The 22,740-nt window shown below is 38.7% G+C and overlaps 3 protein-coding genes across 3 annotated transcripts in view; 2 read left to right on the top strand and 1 right to left on the bottom strand.

The window, feature by feature from the left end:
• Positions 1-1,843: 1,843 nt before the first annotated feature.
• LOC128744520 (uncharacterized) lies at positions 1,844-15,712 on the bottom strand. Its single transcript, XM_053841593.1, has 6 exons — positions 15,090-15,712; positions 3,327-4,534; positions 3,194-3,262; positions 2,940-3,131; positions 2,738-2,873; positions 1,844-2,669 (listed from the first exon to the last, which is right to left on the bottom strand). The coding sequence occupies exons 1-6, from the start codon at positions 15,322-15,324 to the stop codon at positions 2,557-2,559; spliced, it is 1,953 nt and encodes a 650-aa protein (XP_053697568.1). The 5' UTR covers positions 15,325-15,712; the 3' UTR covers positions 1,844-2,556.
• A 599-nt stretch (positions 15,713-16,311) lies between these two features.
• Positions 16,312-18,993, top strand: LOC128740228 (klaroid protein). The gene is made up of 5 exons (XM_053835760.1): positions 16,312-16,323; positions 18,027-18,369; positions 18,436-18,587; positions 18,643-18,824; positions 18,893-18,993. Exons 1-5 carry the CDS (start codon positions 16,312-16,314, stop codon positions 18,936-18,938), a joined length of 735 nt encoding a protein of 244 aa, XP_053691735.1. The 3' UTR covers positions 18,939-18,993.
• Positions 18,994-19,118: 125 nt separating this feature from the next.
• Positions 19,119-22,740, top strand: part of LOC128744519 (cytohesin-1) — a 78,460-nt gene continuing 74,838 nt past the window's right edge. The window contains exons 1-2 of the mRNA XM_053841592.1: positions 19,119-19,326; positions 20,011-20,084. Of these exons, the coding sequence (XP_053697567.1) occupies positions 19,251-19,326; positions 20,011-20,084 (150 nt within the window). The 5' untranslated portion in view covers positions 19,119-19,250. The remainder of the gene's footprint in view (positions 19,327-20,010; positions 20,085-22,740) is intronic.

Below are 22,740 nucleotides of genomic sequence, written 5' to 3'. Positions count from 1 at the left end.
GCGCAGAGTCTCGGGAATTCCTCACATTGGAATCGTGTGAAGAAATTCTACAGAGGATTCGTACAGAATACCTTGCTTATAGAAGCATAGTTCTTATAGGAGAATCCAAGAGTTGAATCCCAGGGATAGCTATAACTCGACACGGGAATCGCCTGCACTATGAACTGTTCTGTTCTGACATGTATACACAGTAAGCTACTCATATATATTGAACTATTGGCATCCTATCATTCATCACGCAAATCAAATCAAATATTCACGCTGCGGTAGATCCTCCAAAAAGTCCGTGAATACATAATTCAACGCACAATTATTTCATTGATTTCAAAGTTGCGTATGATACCATCGACCGTAAAATCATGGCCATTATAACCTCACAGGGGACTTCAACAACGTGATCGACGATTATTCCGAAATAATCGAGAAAATCAGCCCCAATTATAGCAACACTCACATCGGCTATTATAAAATTCCAAGCAAACCTGCGTCTAAGGCCCAAATCAGTAGTAACGAAACGATTTCCGAATGTTTTTATTTCGGTTCCATTAGCTGCGTGTATGTTCCATGGTGTTGAACTTCCTCTTTTTTCTTTAGATGTTGCCGGAATTAGCGATAAGTCCGACCCAGTGTCTATAAGAAAGCGTATTTTTGTTGTACGATCGAATATTACTAAGCGACGACTATTATATACTGTTCCCACCTCCGCCGTCACAGACGGGAAAGATTTTCGTTTGTTGAACTTGAAAAACGACACGGGGAACGGCATTTTTGAACAGCAGCTTGAAAACTGCGATGATACCAGCAAACATCTGTTTGCGAATCAACCCGACGCCTCACGCCGATCGGCTCCGTTCATGAGACGGACCAGTTTTTAGTCGTCGAACTTCCTCGGATAGAGCCGCAAAATGTGCTTCCAGCTCTTGTACGTACAATGGTGATGGTGCAGGAATCGATGCAGCTGCCACTTGTGGATCGGCAGTCTCGCCCTAATACACCTCTACTATTTGATGGCATACGTTTTAGAAACAGCATTCTCATCAGCTCATCGTTTATGTTTAGATTTGCAGTCGCTCTTTAACGGACAAGTATTTCTGCTCTGCAGGCGGATTTGCAACTAAATCGAATATATGACGAAGCACAGTTTGATCCACTTTAGCGAGAATATGGTAAAATTTAGTCTAATCATTTGTGATGCCAGCGAGAGCAAATTGGGCTTCTGCCTGGGCGAACCGCATCAGGGGATCCGCCTTCCAAAATTCGGGAAATTTTACTGATACTTCAGCTGCAATCGACGGGGCAAGCTCGTTTGCTTGCGACATTTTCGCTCCCAAGATGGGGTCTAAAAATATCTGCTGCGGCTCGTATTCCGTATTGCGGCTGTTTTTCGCGAAATAAACGATTTACTTTTTCGAGGTGTCCGATGTTTTCTGTGTGTATCGGGGCCACCAATGTGGGACACACGTCGCGTTAAATAACAAACTTCGCGGTTTTACATGAACAAACGTATTTTATTTAATCAGCAATAATAAATCACTTGCGCGTCGCTAGAAGGTTCGTTTCTGACTGGCTCTACGTACGTTCTCGTCTCATCGAACCGGGGGGGTACTCGACTAGCTGAGTGCCGCCACAACATCATCCCTGTTCGTGTACCTGACGAGTATGATAAAATCATTTATTCTGCTATTGGACCATACGGTTTATTCTAAGGGGGAGATGTAGCAGCGCATGCCATGGTACCGGTACTGGTTATGTCAATGCCCCCCCCCCCTCTCTATTCTCTATTCTCAATACTAAATATATATCAGTTAGGTACTGCACTAGTAAAACATTCAAAAATGTTCAATATTAGCTTTATTGAAATGTTACTTCTTAGTAATATTTATCGTAGAGGGTGTTCGTGTAATAACAGGGTTTCTTTTCTGTATAAAGATGTATAATGAATGCTTCCAGTCAATACACTAGCCTGGCTCATTATTAGTAAATATCTGTTCACAAACTGCACTGTTTTCACTTTGAGCTGTTAATCTACTGTTTTGGTAGCAAATAGCGTTTTGTCATATATCTCCGTAACGCCCGATATAGCCTGTACACCTTTTTTTATTGTAAAATGTCATATCCTTTGCCATACTAAACTTGATACACCGATAACAACCTGTTAGATTGTTTCTAAAGCTATAACTAAATATTCCTTTCAGGTGTAGATACTTGCTAACAAGGATATGCGTTTTGCTAATCGTAGCACAATATAATATAGATAATAAATAAGCGATCTATATTTACACAATCGTAACATATTATACATGGTCAGTTAATGTACATGTAGCAGGTTTTTCTGTTGCAAGTTAGCTCAACAAAACTCGAATTAAATGATCGGCTGTACGCAACGAACTTTGTGCCACTTTACTATCATAAAATATAAACCAGATGTCTAACTAATTGAGAATCTTCTGTTACTTCGTTTTGTTTTGTTAAGTGTTATTATTTCTGTTAAGAGAGATAGAAAGAGAGTATGGCAGAAAAATAAAGTATAGAACGTAGTAGCGACCTGGCAATGGTTCAGGTAATCCTTGTTATCGTTATGGATCCACTTTTATAAAACTGGGGGATGTTAATCGTCAAATTGGCGTGTCTTCCTCTGTGAGGCAGTCTAAGAATATTGACGACTTTGCCTGAAAAAATCGAAATAAAATTGTCACAGATCTCTGATCTCATAGATTATTTCCTTAGGTATACAAACCAAGCACATTTAGCGTGTCGAAGTATCTATGCTTAAAGTTGATAATCTGCCTCAAATTGGTGTTCTCATTCCATCGCTTGGCGATTTCAGACGAGTTGATCTGCACCAGTTCAGGAGTGTCCGACAGCGGATCCAGCTGAAATGCGATCGAAATAATTTGAAAATGTTCCAACGCCATTTCTGCGTCTAACAGCTATATTACCGGATAATACTGCACGTCTAATGGTTCATCACAGCACGATTTAATGGCCTCAATCAATTTCTTTATGTTGCAGTCGCGTTTCGACATATGCAAAAGATATTGCGGTATATTCATTTTGCTAGTGTCTACGTTATACTGTTCGGCAAAATACAATCGAAGGATGTCCAAATTCGGTGCAACACCAATACGAGTCTAGATCGAAAATAGAACTTATATTTTTATCCTGTTTTTTACCCATTCAACAGCGAACTTACCAAAGCTTCAATTATCGTTAGTTCTCCACAGTTAAGGGTGTATATTGTTATTGTATTTTCGGAGTAAATCTGAAATGGGAACGTTAACCTTAAATATCATAAATAATTAGCTTAAACAAAAGCAATCGCACACCTCTTGCATGAAATTGGCTGCCATTTCCTGATTTTTCCGGTCTGCTTCAAGATCGACGCACAGTTCCTCCATACTTCGGGACAGACCAACACTGGGTGGAGTAGCTTTTAATTCATTGATTTTGTTTAACGCTTGCAGCACAATTTGCTCCGCTCGGATGCTCATCAAATCTGTTTCGGAGTTACTGGAATTTAATGACTGACCCATCTCTTTGTAGCAATCACCATCGGCGGGCGGTGCTCCTCCGTGGTTAAGATTACGGTGATAACACGATCGGCATACCCGTTGTGAGCTAAGATCCTGCTTAGTTTGCATTAGGAATTGTTTTTCTGTGCAATCGAGACAGCTCGTTTCCTCGTCCCGATCCGTGGAGTACTTTTTGCGGTCATAGTATTGAAAACCGAATCGATAGTCCAGTTCACAGTTGCTATTGTCGGTACATAATTTCAAATCCAGTTTTAAATTTTTTGAATTACTTTTTGATGACGATCGTGAACTTGATCCAGCCAACTCGCTATCCACGGAAGACTGCTGTTGTAACTTTTTAGGTATTGCGCCGGTATTTTTCACTTCCATCGGTGCGCTCGTATTGAAAGCTTTGGCGCTATCCGCTTCATCCGGTGGTTCTTCCTGTCTTCGTGGTGAATTATCCAATTCAAAACTCGAGGATTTCAAACCCGTATTTATCTTATCCACCTCCTGGAGTGAGATTCGGTCTATGGTTCGCGAGGATTTAAATGCATCAGCGTCTATTTCCTGGTGTTCCAGTAGATTTTCCAGCTCGGAACTAGGTTCTGGATCAAAATCCATTTCCAAAAAGTCAGTCTCGTCATCCGCTGGTTGATCTCGAAAGTCTAATAAAGCTGGCACCTGATCATCGCCGCGATAAGCGTAAATACAGTCATCCGAGGCAGATTCGTTTTCATCGTCCGAGTAAATATTATTCGGTAGCAAAATGATTTCCTCGATTAAGCCATTTTCACTGACGTACGAGAGATTGCCAAGCGAGTTGTTATCCGAATAGTCCCCGTCTAAGTCGCATTCATCGGAATCCGCAGCACCGGCGGCCGCTCCATTATTGGCTAGTCGCTCATCGTCCGGGCAGGGTTCCTGCAATGAGAGACCATCCGGTTTTCCGTTCAGGCGATCCTCTCCGGATTCCACGGTTTGCTGATTCGTCGTTTCAACTGTGTAGAAGTCGTCAGAATCTAAAAACAAATAAAGAAATGAACATTTGAGCGCCTGTTTCAATACATCTTTTTAACTGTTTGATTATTGCTTTTTTCTATATAACCGGCCGGAATTTTCGATAAATAAATTAATTACGCAAAAAAGATCCGATGCTGACCCACCCAGCGTTGCACGAATCACTGACTGTAACTAGTCTGATCTGACGTAACTAATCTCATCAGAAAACCACGGTTTACCATTATCTGCCATAGTCCATTTCATTTGACTGAATCATACGCCGCCTTAAAGTCTACAAACATATGATGAGTCTGCAAGTTGTACTGCCGGAACTTGTCTGACGCAGAATAAATATTTGATTTGTCGTGGAGTGACCCTCACGAAAACCAACTTGGTACTTGCCGACGAAGGACAGTCAGACAGAACAGGATACGAGAAAAGCAGAATTGAGCAATGTAATGCCTAGAGTTTTTACACTCATGTCGATGTCCTGTTGAAAAACAGAGCAATGAGGCTATTCAACCACTCCCTCGCATTTGTTTTTCCTCTCAGATTCTGAAAATGATCTGGTAGATTGCTTCGTACAGCCACTCGTTCCCCACTTTTACAAGTTTAGTCAGAGTTTAGAAGTTTTTCCATGTAAGCGATTGTTATGACTTCAAGACTTAGTTGTACGTCAAAACTACCAATGTTAACCAGAAAACTACCTTCAATATTTGTATTTTCATTAGGCAGTATCGATCACTGAAACCCGTTCGGCAGGTTGGAAGGGATTCTTATCTACTCGTGGAATGTGCGTAAGTGTCTCGGTTTACGAGTCCATCCAATCCTTTTTGGTGCTTTTTACAACATACACGTGTTCTCGGAAAACAATTACGATTCTACAGTCGTCCTTTCAAGACAGGTAGCCGAAACTACGTTATCATCTGCAAATTGCCTTACTGTGCATGGGTCTGTAAGACATTAATCAGTGTCGTCGATATAAAAATTGTAAAGTAGAGGGCTTCAGCACGAACCCTGGGGAAGACCCATGTAACTAAATTGTGATGTTGACAAGTCTCCATACGAGAAATGCATGTGTTTTTCGAATAAAAAATTAAGCAAAAAATTATTTAAAATTGGCGAAAATCTTTGTCGGTGAAGTTTTTATCCGAAAGAATGTCAATTGAAACTGAATCGAAGGCCCGTTTAACGTCTAAGAAAACATATGTCATTTGTTATTTGCGAGCATAAGCAATCTGAATTTCTGTTGAAGACAAAGCAAGGCAATCATGTATTATTTGTGCTTGACGGAATCTAAATTGGGTGTTAGATAATAAGCCATTCATCTCAATCCAATGGCTTAGACGCCTAAGAATCACTTTTTTTTAACAATTTGCGAATGCAAGATAGCATTTTAATCGGTCTGTATGAGTTATAATCGTTGACGCTATATACGCTGTTCTTCGATGGCGATCATCTTAACTTGTCTCTAGTCTCTTCGAATTATATTTTGCTCGATGAACTTGTTGAATAAATTTAACATTTGTCGCTTAGCAATGTTGAGTAGATTGATACTTTAAACTTGAATTTTATCAAGCCCAGGAGCGTTATTTTTACAGAAAAGAAGGGCAATGCAAAATGCGCTATTAAAAATGGTAATTCTATTTCTTTGCGACTTGGAGTTGTGCCTCGAACAATGTTATGCATAGGAACAGAGTCTGGACACATCTTTCTAGCAAAATCGAATATCCATTGACTTGAAAATTCCTCGCTTTCATTAACTGTGAATCGATTACGCGTTCTTCTAGTTGTGGTCCAAAGAGTGCTCATTGATGTCTCTCTTGCTAGGTCATTAACGAACCTTCGCCAATAACTGCGTTCCTCTGCTTTGGTCTAGGCATTAAATTTGTTTTAATTTGCGGTGTATCGCAACAAAATTTCAACTGTTACTTTCTTTCGAAAATTCCTAAACGCATTGGACTTTTCTGCATAGACATCGGAGCACTTCTTTTTCCCACAGTAGTCGACTGTTGATCGTCACTCATTCGTTTAGTTTGGGCTTGTATTGCAGCATCAAGTATCAGACCTACAAAAAGGTCATATTCAATGAGTGATGAAAGCTGTTAGATATTCTCAACAGCTTCAGTAACTCTTCCATATAGTTTCCAGTCTATATTCCTTGTTGGGTCATATGGGATTTTGACCGTTTGGGAATAGCTTGAATCATTAGTGACTGAAATTAATATTGGTAGATGATCACTGCCAGGGGGATTAAGGACTACTTTCCATGAACAATCTAACCGTAATCGTAATGATACCGAGCATAATATGATAAATCTAAAGCGCTTGGGTGCGTTGGAGGTTTAGGGATAAGTGTCGTGTCACCTCTATTCAAAATAGTCAAATATAAATTGTCATAAAGATTATGAATTACAGTGGAACGGTTATCATTATAAAGTGAGGTGCGAGCTATGCCATGGGAGTTAAAATCTCCCAAAATTAATTTCGGTGAAGGGAGAAGTTCAATTGCATTATAAAGTTGTTGCTATCGTACCATTGTTCTGGGAGGAATTTATGTAGAAGCAACACATAACTCTTTGCCGTGTATTGTCATTTGGTATGCTACTATTCCAATGTTTGGAATTGGAGGAAGATTAATTCGAAAAACCACAAGGTATACAGCCCTAAAGGTTGAACGAAAGGGTTACGTAGGACTATATCAGATCGTTAGATCAAACACTAACACATTTCTGATATAAGTGCTTGCTTATAAGAATCTGTGAGTGCTATTGTTTAAGTGAATATTTCAAAGAGAAGCATTATATCCAATTCAGATCCAATTCTTCCATTGAATGCAATGGTGGCTTTGAAAATACGTGGAAGGGGGTTCATAAGTACAGCGCCTGTAACCATTGAGACATAGAGATTTTTTTTTAAATCACTCGTGTGCATTATAAAGGTTGAAATAGTAATAATTTAATGACTGACCAGCCCACAGATTATTGTATTAAATATGATTATGCGTAGCTCGACATGTTTCAATAATCTTACTTTAACTCGCTTGTGGGTTTTAAAAGGGCCATTGGTTACAAATAAAATTAAAGCCAAAGCACGTTCATCGCAATTATGACGTGCCAGTCGAATGTCCTTCTCTTTTGACAGGAATGGCAACAGGTACGTAAGTTGGCGGTGTCAATTCACTGCCTCTTGCTACGAGAAGGTTTTACTAGTTTACTTTCACAGCTTACCGCTTGTTACATACCAGAAAATATGGTACATACGCAAAAATTTCTGTTTTATTTGTATGAGAGTTTTTATCCTCCTCACAGGGGAGAGGGGTCTTAACGGGAAAGTAGCAGTCATCAACTTTTCGTCATTCAGCCCACTTTCGAAAGCAGTTTTTGGGCCCAAAAGCGGGATTCTCTTTATAAAAATGTAAATACTGCAATCTTCTTGCTAATCTGAACACAGCGAATATATTTTCATGAATAGAATTTTTGTTTCAAACAAAAAAACTGCTTTTGAAATTGGCAGAATCGATGACGACTAATTTCACCTTAAACCATCATAAAATAAACTCATGCCTCCAAAAAACCCCACATGCCAAATTTGGTTCCATTTGCTTGATTAGTTCTCGAGTTACGAGAAAATATGTAGGGGAGAGTAGTCAACAGTGAGACAACAGGAACAGTGAGACATCGGGAATAGCATCGCTATAAAACATACAAGATCCATGATATTTTCCTGCAAAGTAAAGTTTGTGTATCTATATCACATAATATAGTTTGAGAAAAATTTGTTAATTTTTTAGTATATTTTTCAACAAAAGTCGTTTTTGGGGGGGTCAAAGTAAATTTTACTGTGATCATTTTCAGGTGATTTTAACGGCAAATCGCATAACTAATCCAAATTAAATTTACTACATGGCATCTCATAGGAATGAGAGATAAAAATCAAACATATAAGACCATCGAATTGTTTGCTAACACCACTATTTCACTATTTCTTATAAAACATTCCTGTTGGGAACAGTGAGACAAACAGATGTGGGTAATTTTCAAAAAGAAAATTTTGTGTTGAATTGTAAATCAATCCATATAAATTGATTGTAAATGAGTTCTGAAGTGTAAGTTGAAGGTCAGATAACCAGGATTGGACTTTTATATGAATATAAATGTAGATGTGAGAAAAATCGGAATTTTCCATAATGCACAACAATAATGTATCCTTTATGCACAAAATAAACAGTACGACCCCTAAACTATTCTTTATAACCAAAAAATATGGTTTAAGTTTAATTCTAATATGTGTCTCAGTATTCAATACTCGTTGTCTCACTCTTCCCACCTACTGGGGAACAGTGAGCCAAAGAGACACCTTCACATTTGCGTTTATAACTATTTTATCTTTTAACCAAAAGGGCTGAAACTTTTTTTCAGACAACTAGAAAGATATACCTTTCAAATGGATTGGAGACCTCGTTGGTAACTATCACCAAAAATTTTTTAAAATTTTTGGAAAAAAAGTGTCTCACTGTAGACGTCTCTCCCCTACTTGATTTTATAGGAGTCCCCCTTTTACCCCCTCCATAAGGCTTATACAAATTTGAAAAAAAGTTTATGTCACCCCCCCCCCCCCCCCCCTCCTTTAAAAATTTTCGAAATGTGAAGGGGCAAAAAAATAAAGTCTGTTGCATTTTTTAGTGACGAGCAGATTTTTTCACACTTCAATGAGTTTACATCTCTAAATGACCCAATATGTGCAAAGTTATAGTAATTATCTCGTTAGTCTCGATCAAATTTCTTTCACCAACTAAACTTTCTGATTCTGCTGCAAGTCACAGGCAACTATTGTGCTTAATCTTTAAGTTCCCGACGTCGAAAATTGGGGTAATTGCAATCAGACTTTCGGCTTGATTACATTTTAATTCACCTTGTTTTAAAATAACCGAATTAGATGGAGGCAACAATCAATTAAACAATATATTTGTGAAATTTGGTACCGCTTTTGACGGAGATATTCCGATTATTGAATTGCAGCGGGATTATTTTTTTCTGTCAAAGGTACTAGATAAGATGAAAATAGAAACATAATTTTTCGGGTTTTCGGGGCTCAAAATTGATCGTTTTACTCCGTAATATCCAAGTAACTACCCTAATTTTGGAGGTTGGGGACGTAAAACTCAATGATACAGTTGCAAGCAGGATGCAGGGTGTCACTGAACTAGCACAGCATAAGCGTTCCAAGTAATAAAGTTGCAGGGACCTAAACTGCCATTTTCACACTATGTATAGATTACGCTACTATGTCGTGGCTACCGAGTTCTGAACTAGTGACACGGATTTCGATTATTAAAAAGAGCAAGGTAACTAACCGAGTGACACGGAAGTTCAAAACAAAATTCAAATGAAGGTCAAGTTATACGTTTGTGGCTCTCTAAGGTGATCCTGTGGCACTCCACTATTATTAAACTGGTTCATCTCTACCAGGATGCTTACTTTATGTGCTTGGGTCGAAAAAGTTTGAAAGGCTTGAACTAAAATTTAAGTACTGTACAAAATATTTGTATTAAAATTTTAATAATATGGAAAAATAAACGCTAATTTCTTCTCTTTTGTTTGGTTATTGAAGGTTTTATGTTATTATTTTTTTCTTGCCCCCTCTTCAACAATATTTTGAGACCAGGACATGAACTTTTTTTCAAATTTGTATAAGCCTAATTGCTGGCCATTTTAAATATCCAACGAGATATAAATTGTTCAGTTTCGTTCAGTAGTTTAGTAGTTATTACCATTTGAAATCTCATTCAAACGTAACACTTGTATTTTCGTTTCCACAAAGTGCTACCCAGTCCCAGTATAGTAAACAAAGATGTAGTCCTACTTCAAAAAGGAATAGCATTTTTTAATTCCTAATAGAACGCCTCCGTAAGGAGTATCTCGACTAACAAGCCAGTCGTCGTATGTTCAAATCTCGGCTAGGCGGTGTTTGCTAGATAGAGTCAGTAGGATCGTTGCAATGGCCCAGTAAAATTTTCCTGTACTCTAACAGCCGGCTGCGAAGTCTTTAGATAAAGAAGGATAATATGTCTAAAGAACGGTATAATAAACCCCAAGGCATTGCTTGGATTAACTAACCATCAGAGGACACAATGGTTGAAAACAGGGGTCATTGTGCGGTTAACTGTTTTAAAATTTCTCTAACTGTTGGTAGGTTGGTGGTTAGTTTGAGGGTATGGTTGGTCAGTAGGAAACTTTTAATGGGAAATATCTAGTATACATGTATATTTAATATCTGAAAGGTTCAATAGTCCAGAATCTGGTTTAAGCTCATCACCGCGCAGTTTGATGTGGGGCACAACGAGAGCTCATGGGGAATGTCGTCGCAATAGACATTTTTCTGCATCTTCCTCGCAAGTATCATCCGCAAGATGTTCTCCGCACTTTCTGCACTGTATTTTATTGCAACTGTAGGAAGCCGTGTGTCCCAACTGCTTGCAATTAAATGGTTATATACAGTTAAGCAAAGCAAAGCAAAGCCTGGGTGCTACATTCCGTTATCAAAACTTGATCTTCTGTTTTTTACGACAGACTTCGCAGCCAGCTGTTAGAGTACAGGACAATTGCAGGGCCATTTACTACGATCCTATTGACTCTAACAGCCTCTCCCAGCCGAGATTCGAACATACGACGACTGGCTTATAAGGCCAGTGTCATACCTTGAAGTCAACTGGGAGGCCAATATACAATTAGGAGGCTTAAAAAAGTGAATTTTTCTAAAATTTTTTTAGAGAAAACTCTTTAACTAATTAAAGTGAAACTTTGTATACATCTTTCAGAAGCTTTTGGATGTATTTTAACATATCAAGAACTTTGAAAAAAGTTCCTTAAATAGCTGCTATAGCTGATCTCCTGGAACTCTTCTAAAATAAGGCGTCTTGCGGTGAGCACGATATATTTGGGCTGAATAATCGAAAATCAAAAAACCAAAAAGGAATCGGTAATGAAATATATTATCTATAGATTGATCGAAGGATTTTCTGTTTCTGTTTCTGTTCTGTTTCTGTTTGCAGCACAAGGTGGGGCAGTTAGAGCCAAGTCTGTCCAGGGCTGAGATAAGGTGGTTGTGATAATGTTAAAAGAATCCGTGCGGATTACGCTAGCTCCATAATGTATTGGTGATTATGGATTAATGGGCGGAAGAAGAGTGACAGAACTTGGCTTGATATAATTGTGTGCTTGGTTAATATAGCATAAGATGGCTTGTACTTATCTTGTTTTCTCCTTCCTTTGTTTGTTTCCTCATCTTGTTCGTAGTCAATCTTAAACCTGAAGCAGGCTCCACGCCGGCCGTCCTCTCCATCGTTGTCACCAGTGTGGTCATCTGTGGCTGGTCTCTTGCCTCCCCTCACGGCAACATTATTGTTGCCGTGAGAAGAAGCGATAGAGATCAGGCAGAAAAGAAAAGAAAAGAGGAATTTTTTAGTCAACATGTTGATTGCAATTTTCAAGTTAGTAATATCACGAGAATTCTATGTCTGTCCATCACCTATGCTACTACCGACTAACTACTCGCTAGGCTGGACGCTACTCATCTCCCAAATACCCATGTCATCACGATTGACCCAGCGCTGTTCCACAACCTATGCTCATTAAAAACCACAGCCGCCTCTTTATCTACCATCTTTGCAGTATTGTAGCTGATGGCGTAAATTTTCGAATATTTTGTGCGGAATATTATTCAAGAGCAATATTATCGCTCAGAACTATCGAAAAACTACTTGAACTTCCGAAAAATAGAGCAGATGCGATGTAATGGGGACTGGTACTCGCTCGTATTATTCCCGGTGGCATTAATTGCATATTTGAAGCGGTAGTCAACCGATTTGTCGGTATGCTCTTCAGACCGTGGTCAATTGAAATGATTCTGTAACTAAGAAGGGATGAGGTGGATCAAAAAGAACTTCACTTGGAGATATGTATATATGTCGTGTTAGGTCTTAAGTGCAAGCTGTCACTAAAGCAAGACTTAATAAGATGTTAACGACGTTGATAATTCTGTGAGGATGGTATTGAATCGAAAAATAAATCCTCATACCACGGCCATATATTATGTACTATGACCCCATTTTAGGAAGTGGAAATGATTGAGGACAGCCCTTCGCTATCGCTTGAATCAGCCAAAGAATCGAATACCTGTTTTTACTTGAAGAAGTTTTAACTCTAAAAAGATTTAGTTAGAAATGGAATTTCAGTTGAAGTCTGCCAGCATTGGGCAATGGACAGAACAAGATATATATCGAGGCTATAAATCTTTTCGAGTGATCCACTAAGTCCGTCCGCGACGACAGCCGCAAGAATGGAGAGGAGCAGGCCGCCGGTGAGTTGCCACCGTTCGACTTGATGGACTCTCCGACAGAGGCTCATCAGCATTAGGAAGGCCCTTGGGAGACAAACAGCGTCATACATGATCATTTTATGTTGTTAGTTGAATACCGTTAACGCGGTTAGTCACAAGACATGCAAATCATTCTAATAAAGGAGGGAAATAAGAAAAAAAAAAAAATTATAATTACATCCAAAACAATACAATAGAGGTGACAGTAACAGCAACGATAGCAATATTAGTAATAATAGTAATAGCATAGGAAACTGATACAGGAAACACATCTACTGACTATAACTTCCTGCCCATTAATAATTGTAATGTGGCAGCATAGGTATAAGAAGAATTTCCGACTCATCATAGAACACTCAAACATATATTCATTCGTACCTATACACCCATGCACACTCATACATGCATACACATGTATACATGTACGTGTGTGTATATTTTTCAGTGCTGTGCTGTCCATAATCGCATAACAGCCACAAATTCTATGGCAATCTCATAGAAAATGTCTCGATTACGCAAATAAAGACATCACATCATTTTTGAACACTCGTTCGTTCTAACTAGCGATACATTTTAATTTTCATGAGTAAGTCAAAATCTCATGAATGGTGGGTAGGATTTGGTTTCAGTTTTCTAGAGAAATTTCTGTGCATACCAGCAATTCATCTAGGGAACCGAGTAAGCCCTCCCGGTGCTTCGGCCCAAACGGATTGAATTTAAAATCAAATCCGTTCGATTTCGCTCCATTCCGCTTTACGAGACACATGCTACACATAAAGCTAAATTATGCAATACTACATACTACGCATATATCCAACTTAAACTATAAACATTCTACATGCGGAACTAAGAATTTTTAGGTCGTTTGGCCGAAGTACGCGTCAAACCACCTACCCATGGGAGGGCTATAGATTGATCGAAGGATTTTGCAATATAATCATTTTTGACGGAATGGTGACTTGTTAAACTTAAAAAAATCGATTTTTGGGGTAAATTTTGCTCTTAAATTGTCCATAAAGTAAGAAATATTAATCGGTGAGAAAAAACCTTCGATTTATCTGTAGAATATAACCTTAGAACACTTGTGTCAAAATTTGAAGTGATTCGGTTCAGCCGTTTTCGAGAAATCTTGCTCACCGACTTTGAAAACACGGTTTTGAGAACGCGCGTTCAAAGTTTCGCGTTCCTTCTGAGATCGCTCTGACACGTCGTTACAAATATGCGTTTAACTTCGTTAATATTTGCCGGATTGGCATGACAATTTTCTGTGTGCATACTTCAATATATGTACAACACGATCATGATATAAACAGAAAATCGATTTTTCAAAAATTCTAACTGTATATAACCCCTTAAGGCAGATTATAACTCGTGGTACAAACAGGCGAACGGGAAGGCAAACTCGGTTCACTGCTATATGGCTAGGCAAAGCAGACAATCTAGAATTTTAATTTTAGAATTTGCAATCTAGTATTTTAACTGGGAGAATAGCGATGTCTTTAAAACGTCTCACGGCGTGTAGCAATAAGTCCTGGTTCTGTTTGTACTCTGTCGATTTCTACGACATGAGTAGGGATATTACGCGATATTCCAGTGTGAAAAGCTCACAACAAGCAATCTCATTTGCTTGTTTGAGAGTCCGAGAAGTAACTCGAAGCTTATTCGGACGTATTGTTTGAAATATCTATGACGGTTGGGAATCGTTTTATTAGGTCTCGTAAGATTTGTATGCAATTTAAGATTTAGTTCTAATGAACACAACCCACGGTCCAGTCCTCTGGGTAGAGCTTGACTCGTTTTGTTTGAGTTATTAATTTTTTATTTATTTATATTATAAAACGAGCTGTGCTATAAGATTCAAATAAAATTAAGTTAAACATATGAGGCGTATGGAAAAACAAATCAAAAAGGTGACCAACTTAGATCGTCGTTTCCAGGTAGGTATTCGATCTTGAACGTGGAATATTTAACGAAGCAAAAAAAATTAATATTACACAATTAACTACATTTAGCTTAGCGCCTTTTTTGCAAATTTATGCAAGCAGGAATAATCCTATTTTGCTTCTTCTAGAAGAATATATCAACTAGAGCACATTACCACAAGACAAATTATATTTCATTACATTTCTATCATTAAATTACAATGACTTCAGAAAATTCCTAAAATTCGACACCGGTCTATTTCAAATTGCTTACCAGTCCGATCACTGCTGGTCCGTTCGCCGCATTCCGGATTCAACTGGGCACCATTCACATGCGGCATTAGATTTTCCTGTTCCGCCACATTGTTATTGTTATTGTTAAACTGGTTTTGATACTTAACAACAGTGGCCTTCGGGATGGCTCCCTTGCTGGCATCCCCGGAAGAACCTCTGGCATTCTTCTGGTAGCAATAGTTCTCATTATCATTGTTGTCCATCATTGCAAACATGCTATTCGTAGAACTGATTAAAGTTTTTTTTTCTAGCCGTAGAAAATTGTAAGTATACGCTTTGCCCCAGTTGCAGTTTAGCTGGCTTTAACTTCCACCCCTTTCAGAATCACGGCCGTGATGTAATCTGGACTGATAATCACAATCATGAATAGCTTCGATTCAACACACTAGAACAGCCGATATATAATTTTCTGGTGTTGGTTTTAGTTTTATTTTCATGCTAGAAGGGAGCGTGAACGTGAATACGTAGTAAAAGCTTCTCTTTTCATCTGCAATATTTTCTTTTAATCGGCATGAGGTTTAAAACACTTCATAGCAAATATAATTCGGTTAAAACATCTTATTTTTAAATTACTACATTATATAGGGTTTTATTTACGGAATACTCATATATTTACTGCTTGAAGTAGCATATTACAAATTTTTTCTCGGCAAACGCAATCACTATCAACTGAATTCACTTTTGTTATAAATACATTTACGATTTTATTGTTTATCTGTCATTACTTTAAATCAAAGGAGTGTAGAGTCTTTCTCACACTCACGGCCAACCCCGTAAGGAATCGCAAGTAGGTGCATGGGCACGAAATTAGAAATAGTCTCTCTTTTTCTCTCACGCGAAACTCGTATACGCAAATCGGCGGTATTCGACTACTTATTAAGGCTTACTTCGCTCACCAATAGGTTACAAGTCTGTCGATATAATTTCGATATGGTGAGCCGATAAAGTAGGCGAGCAGTTTTTTTATCAACAGTTCAATTTCTCAAGTTTAGTTTATGGCTTTTTCGAATTTTTATAAAATGGTTGAAAATACTAGGCGAGCTTATTCAGATCAACCGCTTTTTTGGTGTTTTGTTGCGCTCAGTGTTGTGGCTAGCATTTGTATCTACAAATCTTGGCAATGGAACGAAAACGAAGAATTATTATTGGAGTTGCAGAAAAATTTGGGGGCATTAACGGTAACGTAGAAACTGCACTCTTAAATGATTCTACCTGTAAATAGGTCGGATTTAGTTAAAACTTGGTTGAAATTACTCAAAATGCCCTTAAGGCGTACAAACCAAGGGTAAGTCGCTTAGAACATTGAGGCAGGCTCAATTTAGGGAACAGCTGACCTCATTGATTGCAATTGCGGTACACTCATTTCACAGTTTATGGCACACTGTGGCCCACATTTTTGACATTTAAATTTTGAAATGTCTGAAATTGGCAGCCCTGCCAATGTTTGTTAATGTCAAAACGATCAAACGGTCAATCTGAGCGCTGGCGAATTTGACAGGTTTCACATGATCAGCACCTCGGCAGCACAGTAAGGCACAGACTGAACAAAATTTCCATGAAAGAGGTGAACGGAATGTTCTCAGTGACTTACCCTTGGTACAAACTCAAATTTTGGATAAAAATTCAACCAATTTTGGCTATTTGCTACTGATAATTGAATTATTCTTTGTATTGTACTATGCAGCAATTTTACGAGTCCTAAGCAAATTCGTTTTTTAATAATATCCTGTACGAAACGAAAAACTGATGTTCAAATTGCTAAATTGCAAACATGATGGTAAACGCAGAAAATAGCAACGCTAATAATTTTCGCGTGGGGCTCTAAATTGGTGGTCACTCCACTATAACAAATAACGCACTTTTAAGTTCGTAATACCAATTTTTAGGTTGAAAAACTGCTCAAAATCTGAGTTTGTACAGTTTAAAGGCATTTTAGGTAGTTTAACCAAGTTTTAGCTAAATCCAACCACTTTACGGGTAAAGGGGGTAAACTCATTTCAGAGTGTGGAAATACAGCAATGATTCGCTAATTGAGCGGTTCGTTTATTGGGTGTTAGTTGGGCCATGTCCATGTGACAAATTGATTGTCAGAATTCTGTTGAATTTTTGAGTTTAAAAATTTTCTAACTGTCAGTCAGCCCAATTCGTGTTGACGAACGTAAGCTGCTGCCACCTTCAAAAATTTACGTAGGGGTGAAGCGGAATACAAATTTCTTAAAGAGCGCAAGAGATCGACACATTTTGGCAGATTTTCACCCACACGGGCATTTCTATGAGTGTGCTAGAGTTCGTTTAATGCCGTCAACGCCAATTACGAATTAGTTGGAGTACAGCCGTGGCCCAATAATGAATTCAGGGTGTATCAAATTACAAAAGGAGTATCTCGAATAAGCAAGTATTTTCTAGGAGGCATTTCCTTCACGGAGACGGAGGCATTCCCAATCACCCCATCGGCTTGCAACCATGTTTTCGTCGCCAACATCACGTGTGTGCGAAAATGTGCTTTGCTTGCGAGTCTACTTGCTTCAAACCAACCAGTAAACAATCAATGTTTTTACAAATCGCCTATACCATTGTTACTCGGGGGCTTGGTGAAAAATAGAACAAATAAAAAACTAATAAAATAAAAAATATCTGAACCGATGATGTAAATCTTGTTTTGTAATTTTTACGGTTCGTGTCAATCGAGAAGTCAGACCACGAGTCAGACAAATGTTTTAAATTTTGCAGTTGTAATGGAATAAAACTTTGGAAAACCCTCGCGTTTGCAAAGCATTTTCTTGAGCATATAAACACAAACCAATAGACGTAACACTGAAGCGTTCAAATAGTTCAAATAGTTTAATTTATTACAATTCGACTCTTAATTTTAATTAATCTCAATGTTTTAATGTGATTTTTGCTGTGTCTATTTTAGAAACATATTTTCGAATCCTACGAAACTGTTAGCACTGATCAACGTGCTGAAAGTCCGACTGAACAAACGACTCAATTATCGTACCAAGATTTTCGAAAAGAAGCGATTTTAGAAATTCAGCGGGCCCGTACAACTATAGAACTACTTCAGGATCGACTGTATTTTCTGGAAAAGATCAGTTATGATAAAGTTAGTCGGCCCGATTATGCATATGCACACTGGGGCGGAAAAGTAATCAGAGTAGATTCCCAGCAGCACAGTTGGATTTTATCATCCGTAGAAAGAATTCTAAATATCGGACGATATCGTGCTAGAAATAGAAATTGTTGCATCAATGAGGTGGGTTTGCAATATGTACATCCATAATTTATTAGCATAATTTTTTGAATTCTGAAGGACGATTGCCCAGGTGAAAGTCGCGTCTTGTATGGATCTGTTGGCAAAATCGTAATTGAATTAGCTGATTTACTTTACATAGATGGTATAACAGTGGAACACGTACCGCAAACTGTATTACCTAATTCATCAATTGAAAGTGCAATGAAGCAGTTCACTGTCTGGGTATGTTGCGAGAGATATCAAACTGGTGATTTAATAAGTTTTATTTATTTCTCAGGGTATGCCAAGTGCTTTTAAAGCAACCGCTAGAAATCAATTCAATTACGGAAGGTTTATCTTCGACCCTAAAGTTGATTTCATTCAACAGTTCAATTTCACTTTAAAATCACCCTTACCGTATCAGTATGTGAGAATTAATGTCGAATCTAACCATGGAGCTGAGTTTACATGCATCTACAGGTGAATTGATTCGGTATAATAGTCATTTCTTAATAATATTTTCTTTGATATTTGAAATATTGGATCAGGTTGCGTGTGCATGGGAACACCAAATCCGGAGCAAAAATAAATTGAAGTCACACAATCGTTACTTTCACCCTAAATTGAAAAAAATATATCGAAGAGTCGGTAAAGAAGACCGCAATCAGACGAATGAAGCACGAGACAGGAGACAGAAGAAAAATGACAGTTTGCTATGGTTTCTGTGTACTTCAACAAAACTTTACGAACGAGAAGTAAAGGAAGATGCTAAAATTGAAATGGTGCAGAAGCAATCGTCTCTAGTTTAGTGTATTTTTTAGATGGAAAAATAGTGTTTGCTTTGAATAGTGCCAGTGTTTAGGTGTTTTAATGTGAACGCAACGGTTTGCACTTGGTGGAACTATCATGGTGAATACTATGGAAAATTCATACGCCACAATGTCCAACATTTCACAGCACAGCGAAAACTTTCCAATGCCAGGTAACTAGCTAGAGTCAAGGGTTGGAATTTTTCAGTACCCCTCCTCCCGTGTTTGTTAGTAGCCCAGCAAATCTGTATGACAAAACAAGAGATCGATGAATTGAAATAATACTTCTTGAGGTAGTATTGAAATTACTTCTATACTCTTATTTTTTGTGAGTCAACCTGAACATACCTAGTTGTTTAGTAAAAACAAATCTTGTTTATCTAAATGTTGTTGGCATTTCGTTCAATTCGAGTCAACATTCAGTTTCTTTTCCTGTACCATTCCTGGGAGCGCAACCTATTTTGGAACTCGATAGCGGTGTGCCCAAAAATAGAAAATCCATTCTTCCGTCCCGTGTAAGTTACAGTTAAATCGTACACTAAACAAAACTTGCGATAGGTGCACGTAGCAATGAGAGTCTGAAACGGAACGGATGTTTTGCGAAGCAATACTGCATGTAGGTTTTCAAAATAACATTGCGCGACCAGACGATAAATCGGCACCTTCGCACATGCTGTGTTCTCTTTCCGAATGTTTGTTATCGGTGAACCTAGCCTAGTTGGTGGAATAGAGTTTGTAAGGGAATAATAGTCGAAATCAGTCATCTTTTCGTTTGAAGTTTGTCATACATTTTGCCTATCACATAGCGAAACCGTAGCCAAATATCGAGTTTCACAATAGCTTTTATTTATTTTTAGAGCTCACTCCAGATCAGCAAAAGTTACTCATAGAGCTGCGGCGTAAAAAGCAAGAGATATTACTGGAAATACAGGTGAGTGACACTATTACTATGTCCTTAATCAAACTGGAGCCAGACAGTTTTGTTAATTGGTTTGGTTTGGATAATTGGGTTTGGGTTGAGAGAACATCGTCTAAATCTAAGGAATAATTTGTTTAATAAGGAATGTTTCTACCCTCTAAAATAGTGGTATATTATCTAACTTATTTTGCCTATTGCTGTAACGACCAGGTTTCATTTGCTGTTTTTTGCTCATAGCGCATCAGCGAAACAGAATTCCAAAAGTGATGTATAGGGCAATATTGTAAAGTTAATTGTTCTTCTCCCCACCTATTGTGATCATTCTGCAGGGGAGGGCTTACTTAATGGTTGATTCATGCGATCTAGTTCTTGGAAAGAGACTCTCAAACATCTCTGGTACGTCTACGTGTAAGTGATGTTGCTTACCAATCAATTCTTTTTTGGCCCTTCATACAGGAGCTGGTTAACATGACCAATCGTAAGGTTTGTACAATTTCCTTTGTCAGGATAGGCTCATTGCTATGAACGGGTTTTCGGCAAAAAGTAGATGTTCTATTTCATGAATACCTACCGAAACTTTCTAACACTCAAGTAGATGCACCAATACCTCATTATGAAGAGACCTCGATTTTAGCAATATTTTTGTTTTGTTTTGTGGCCTCAACTGACTGCTTCAATCATTTCTATTTTTCAAATTTATAAGCAGATATATATAGATCTATTCAGTTAACTACACTTTTAAGTTTTAGTCAATGAAATCTGTTAAACTTTTTTGTAGTCCAAAAGACTACAAAGCTGTTGTTTCGAATTGATGATCGTTATTCCCTCTTATCCTAGATATCCTCTTACGATGACGTGTTCTATCACAGTATGTTCATTTTGGCTTGAGGACTCTCCAAGAAATAATGGTTCTTAGTCAGTTAAATACGGTTCATCATCATCTGTATAATCTTGTTCTACATCTTGTTACCTTGCAAGTCGTTGTGGCAATTCGTATTCTCAATTGCAGTTATTTTAGGTTCTAGGTTTTCGCTTTCATGTAATGTTGAAGGTTACCTAACAAAACTCCATTACATTCGGCTTGGATCCATGCCACACTTTAGCTTTGTGGTGTGTATTAGAGATGGTCGGGTATGGAAATTTGAATACCCGAACCCGACCCGTGCCCGATTAAGAAAAAATTAAAAACCCGTACCCGACCCGAACCCGCAAATTTATTATTTTTAATACCCGAACCCGACCGCAACCCGTCGGGTACGGGACGGGCCCGGGTACCCGACCATTTTTAGTGTTAAATGTGGTCGATTGAGATACCCGACCCGACCCGTACCCGGTTTCAAAAACAAAAATTAAGAACCCGTACCCGACCCGAACCCGCAAATTATTTTTTTTCAATACCCGGACCCGACCCGAACCCGGCGGGTACGGGTACGGGTGCGGGTTTCGGGCAAATTTTCCGCTACCCGACCATCTCTAGTGTGTATACCATTGTGTATTCCATCACAATACCACAACATTCTTCATTTTGGTGGGAGAAATACTCTCCACCATTATCACAGTGGAGACGTGACATTGGCATATCAATTTTTGCCACAGCAAGAGCGTAATATTCCTTTAAACAAGCAAAAACTTCATCTCTTAAATGGATAAGATAGGTGATAGTTCCTGTCGTCTCTGAACCCGCAAACACTTTCGATATGGTCGAGCCATCTTGCACGTTGAGCCCAATGATAATAAATAGACAGGTTAGGAGGAAAGACGTGTTTAATTATATTAGTAAAGAAAACAGATACAACAAACTATGTCCTCATGGCAACTACACCAGGTGGTTGAATAATTTCAATGCTATCTATAACAACAAAGCCAACGTTGCGACGTAGTTCCCGAGCGCTTCCATTGCTTTTACTGTACGATACAGGCGTGGTAGCAGTACGTTTGTACGATCTGCCTAACCTGTGCTTTATTATTGCGTTGAGCCCCCCTGTTCCTGGTGACGGTGGAGTTGTTAAAGGAAACTGTTTTCGTCGCATTGCGGTCCGGCCTACCGTCCTACTGGCGTCGTCAGATGTACGACGGGAATCTCTCCAGGCAGTGTTTGCAGCTCGTGATTCATACTCCTCCGCCACTCCCTGCTTTCGGTTTGTACTTCGCCAAATATCGTTCGCAGTACTTTTCACTCGAACACGGCAAGGGCGCGTTTGTCCTCCGTGAGTAGCGTGAGTAATAAGGGGTTTAGTAATATGTCAGATTTGTACGGCGGTGTACCCTTCTTGATCGTTGCGATTTGCGAAGGGCCAGATAGGCCCGATTTCCCAATTGAATGCGTTGCTAGATTTCCTTTCTAGTATTGTCTGCTGTCACCAGCGATTCCAAATACACGAAATCATCTACTGTCCGTCCGTCTGTTACCGTCCGTGGGAGGCACGCTTTGTTCGATCTTCGAAGCATTTTTTTTTATCCCAATCCCTCTAGACTCCGCTTTCAGGCTAGCGTAGAGTGCCTCCGCCTAGCATTAAATCATATACAAAGACTACCCTTGATGTAAACCGTGTCTCTCGTTTCGATGCTCGCTCATCGGATAAGCCGCCACCTTCAGATTATTTCCGAAATGCACAAGAAACTCACTCGATCCAAGTTATAGCTCCATTGATTGTCCATTGTCTGCCAT

This window comes from Sabethes cyaneus, chromosome 3, assembly GCF_943734655.1.
Source record: "Sabethes cyaneus chromosome 3, idSabCyanKW18_F2, whole genome shotgun sequence".
In the NCBI taxonomy this organism is placed as follows: Eukaryota; Metazoa; Arthropoda; class Insecta; order Diptera; family Culicidae; genus Sabethes; species Sabethes cyaneus.
The sequence above is the reverse complement of the archived record's forward strand: the minus strand, read 5'-3'. Positions and strand labels throughout refer to the sequence as shown.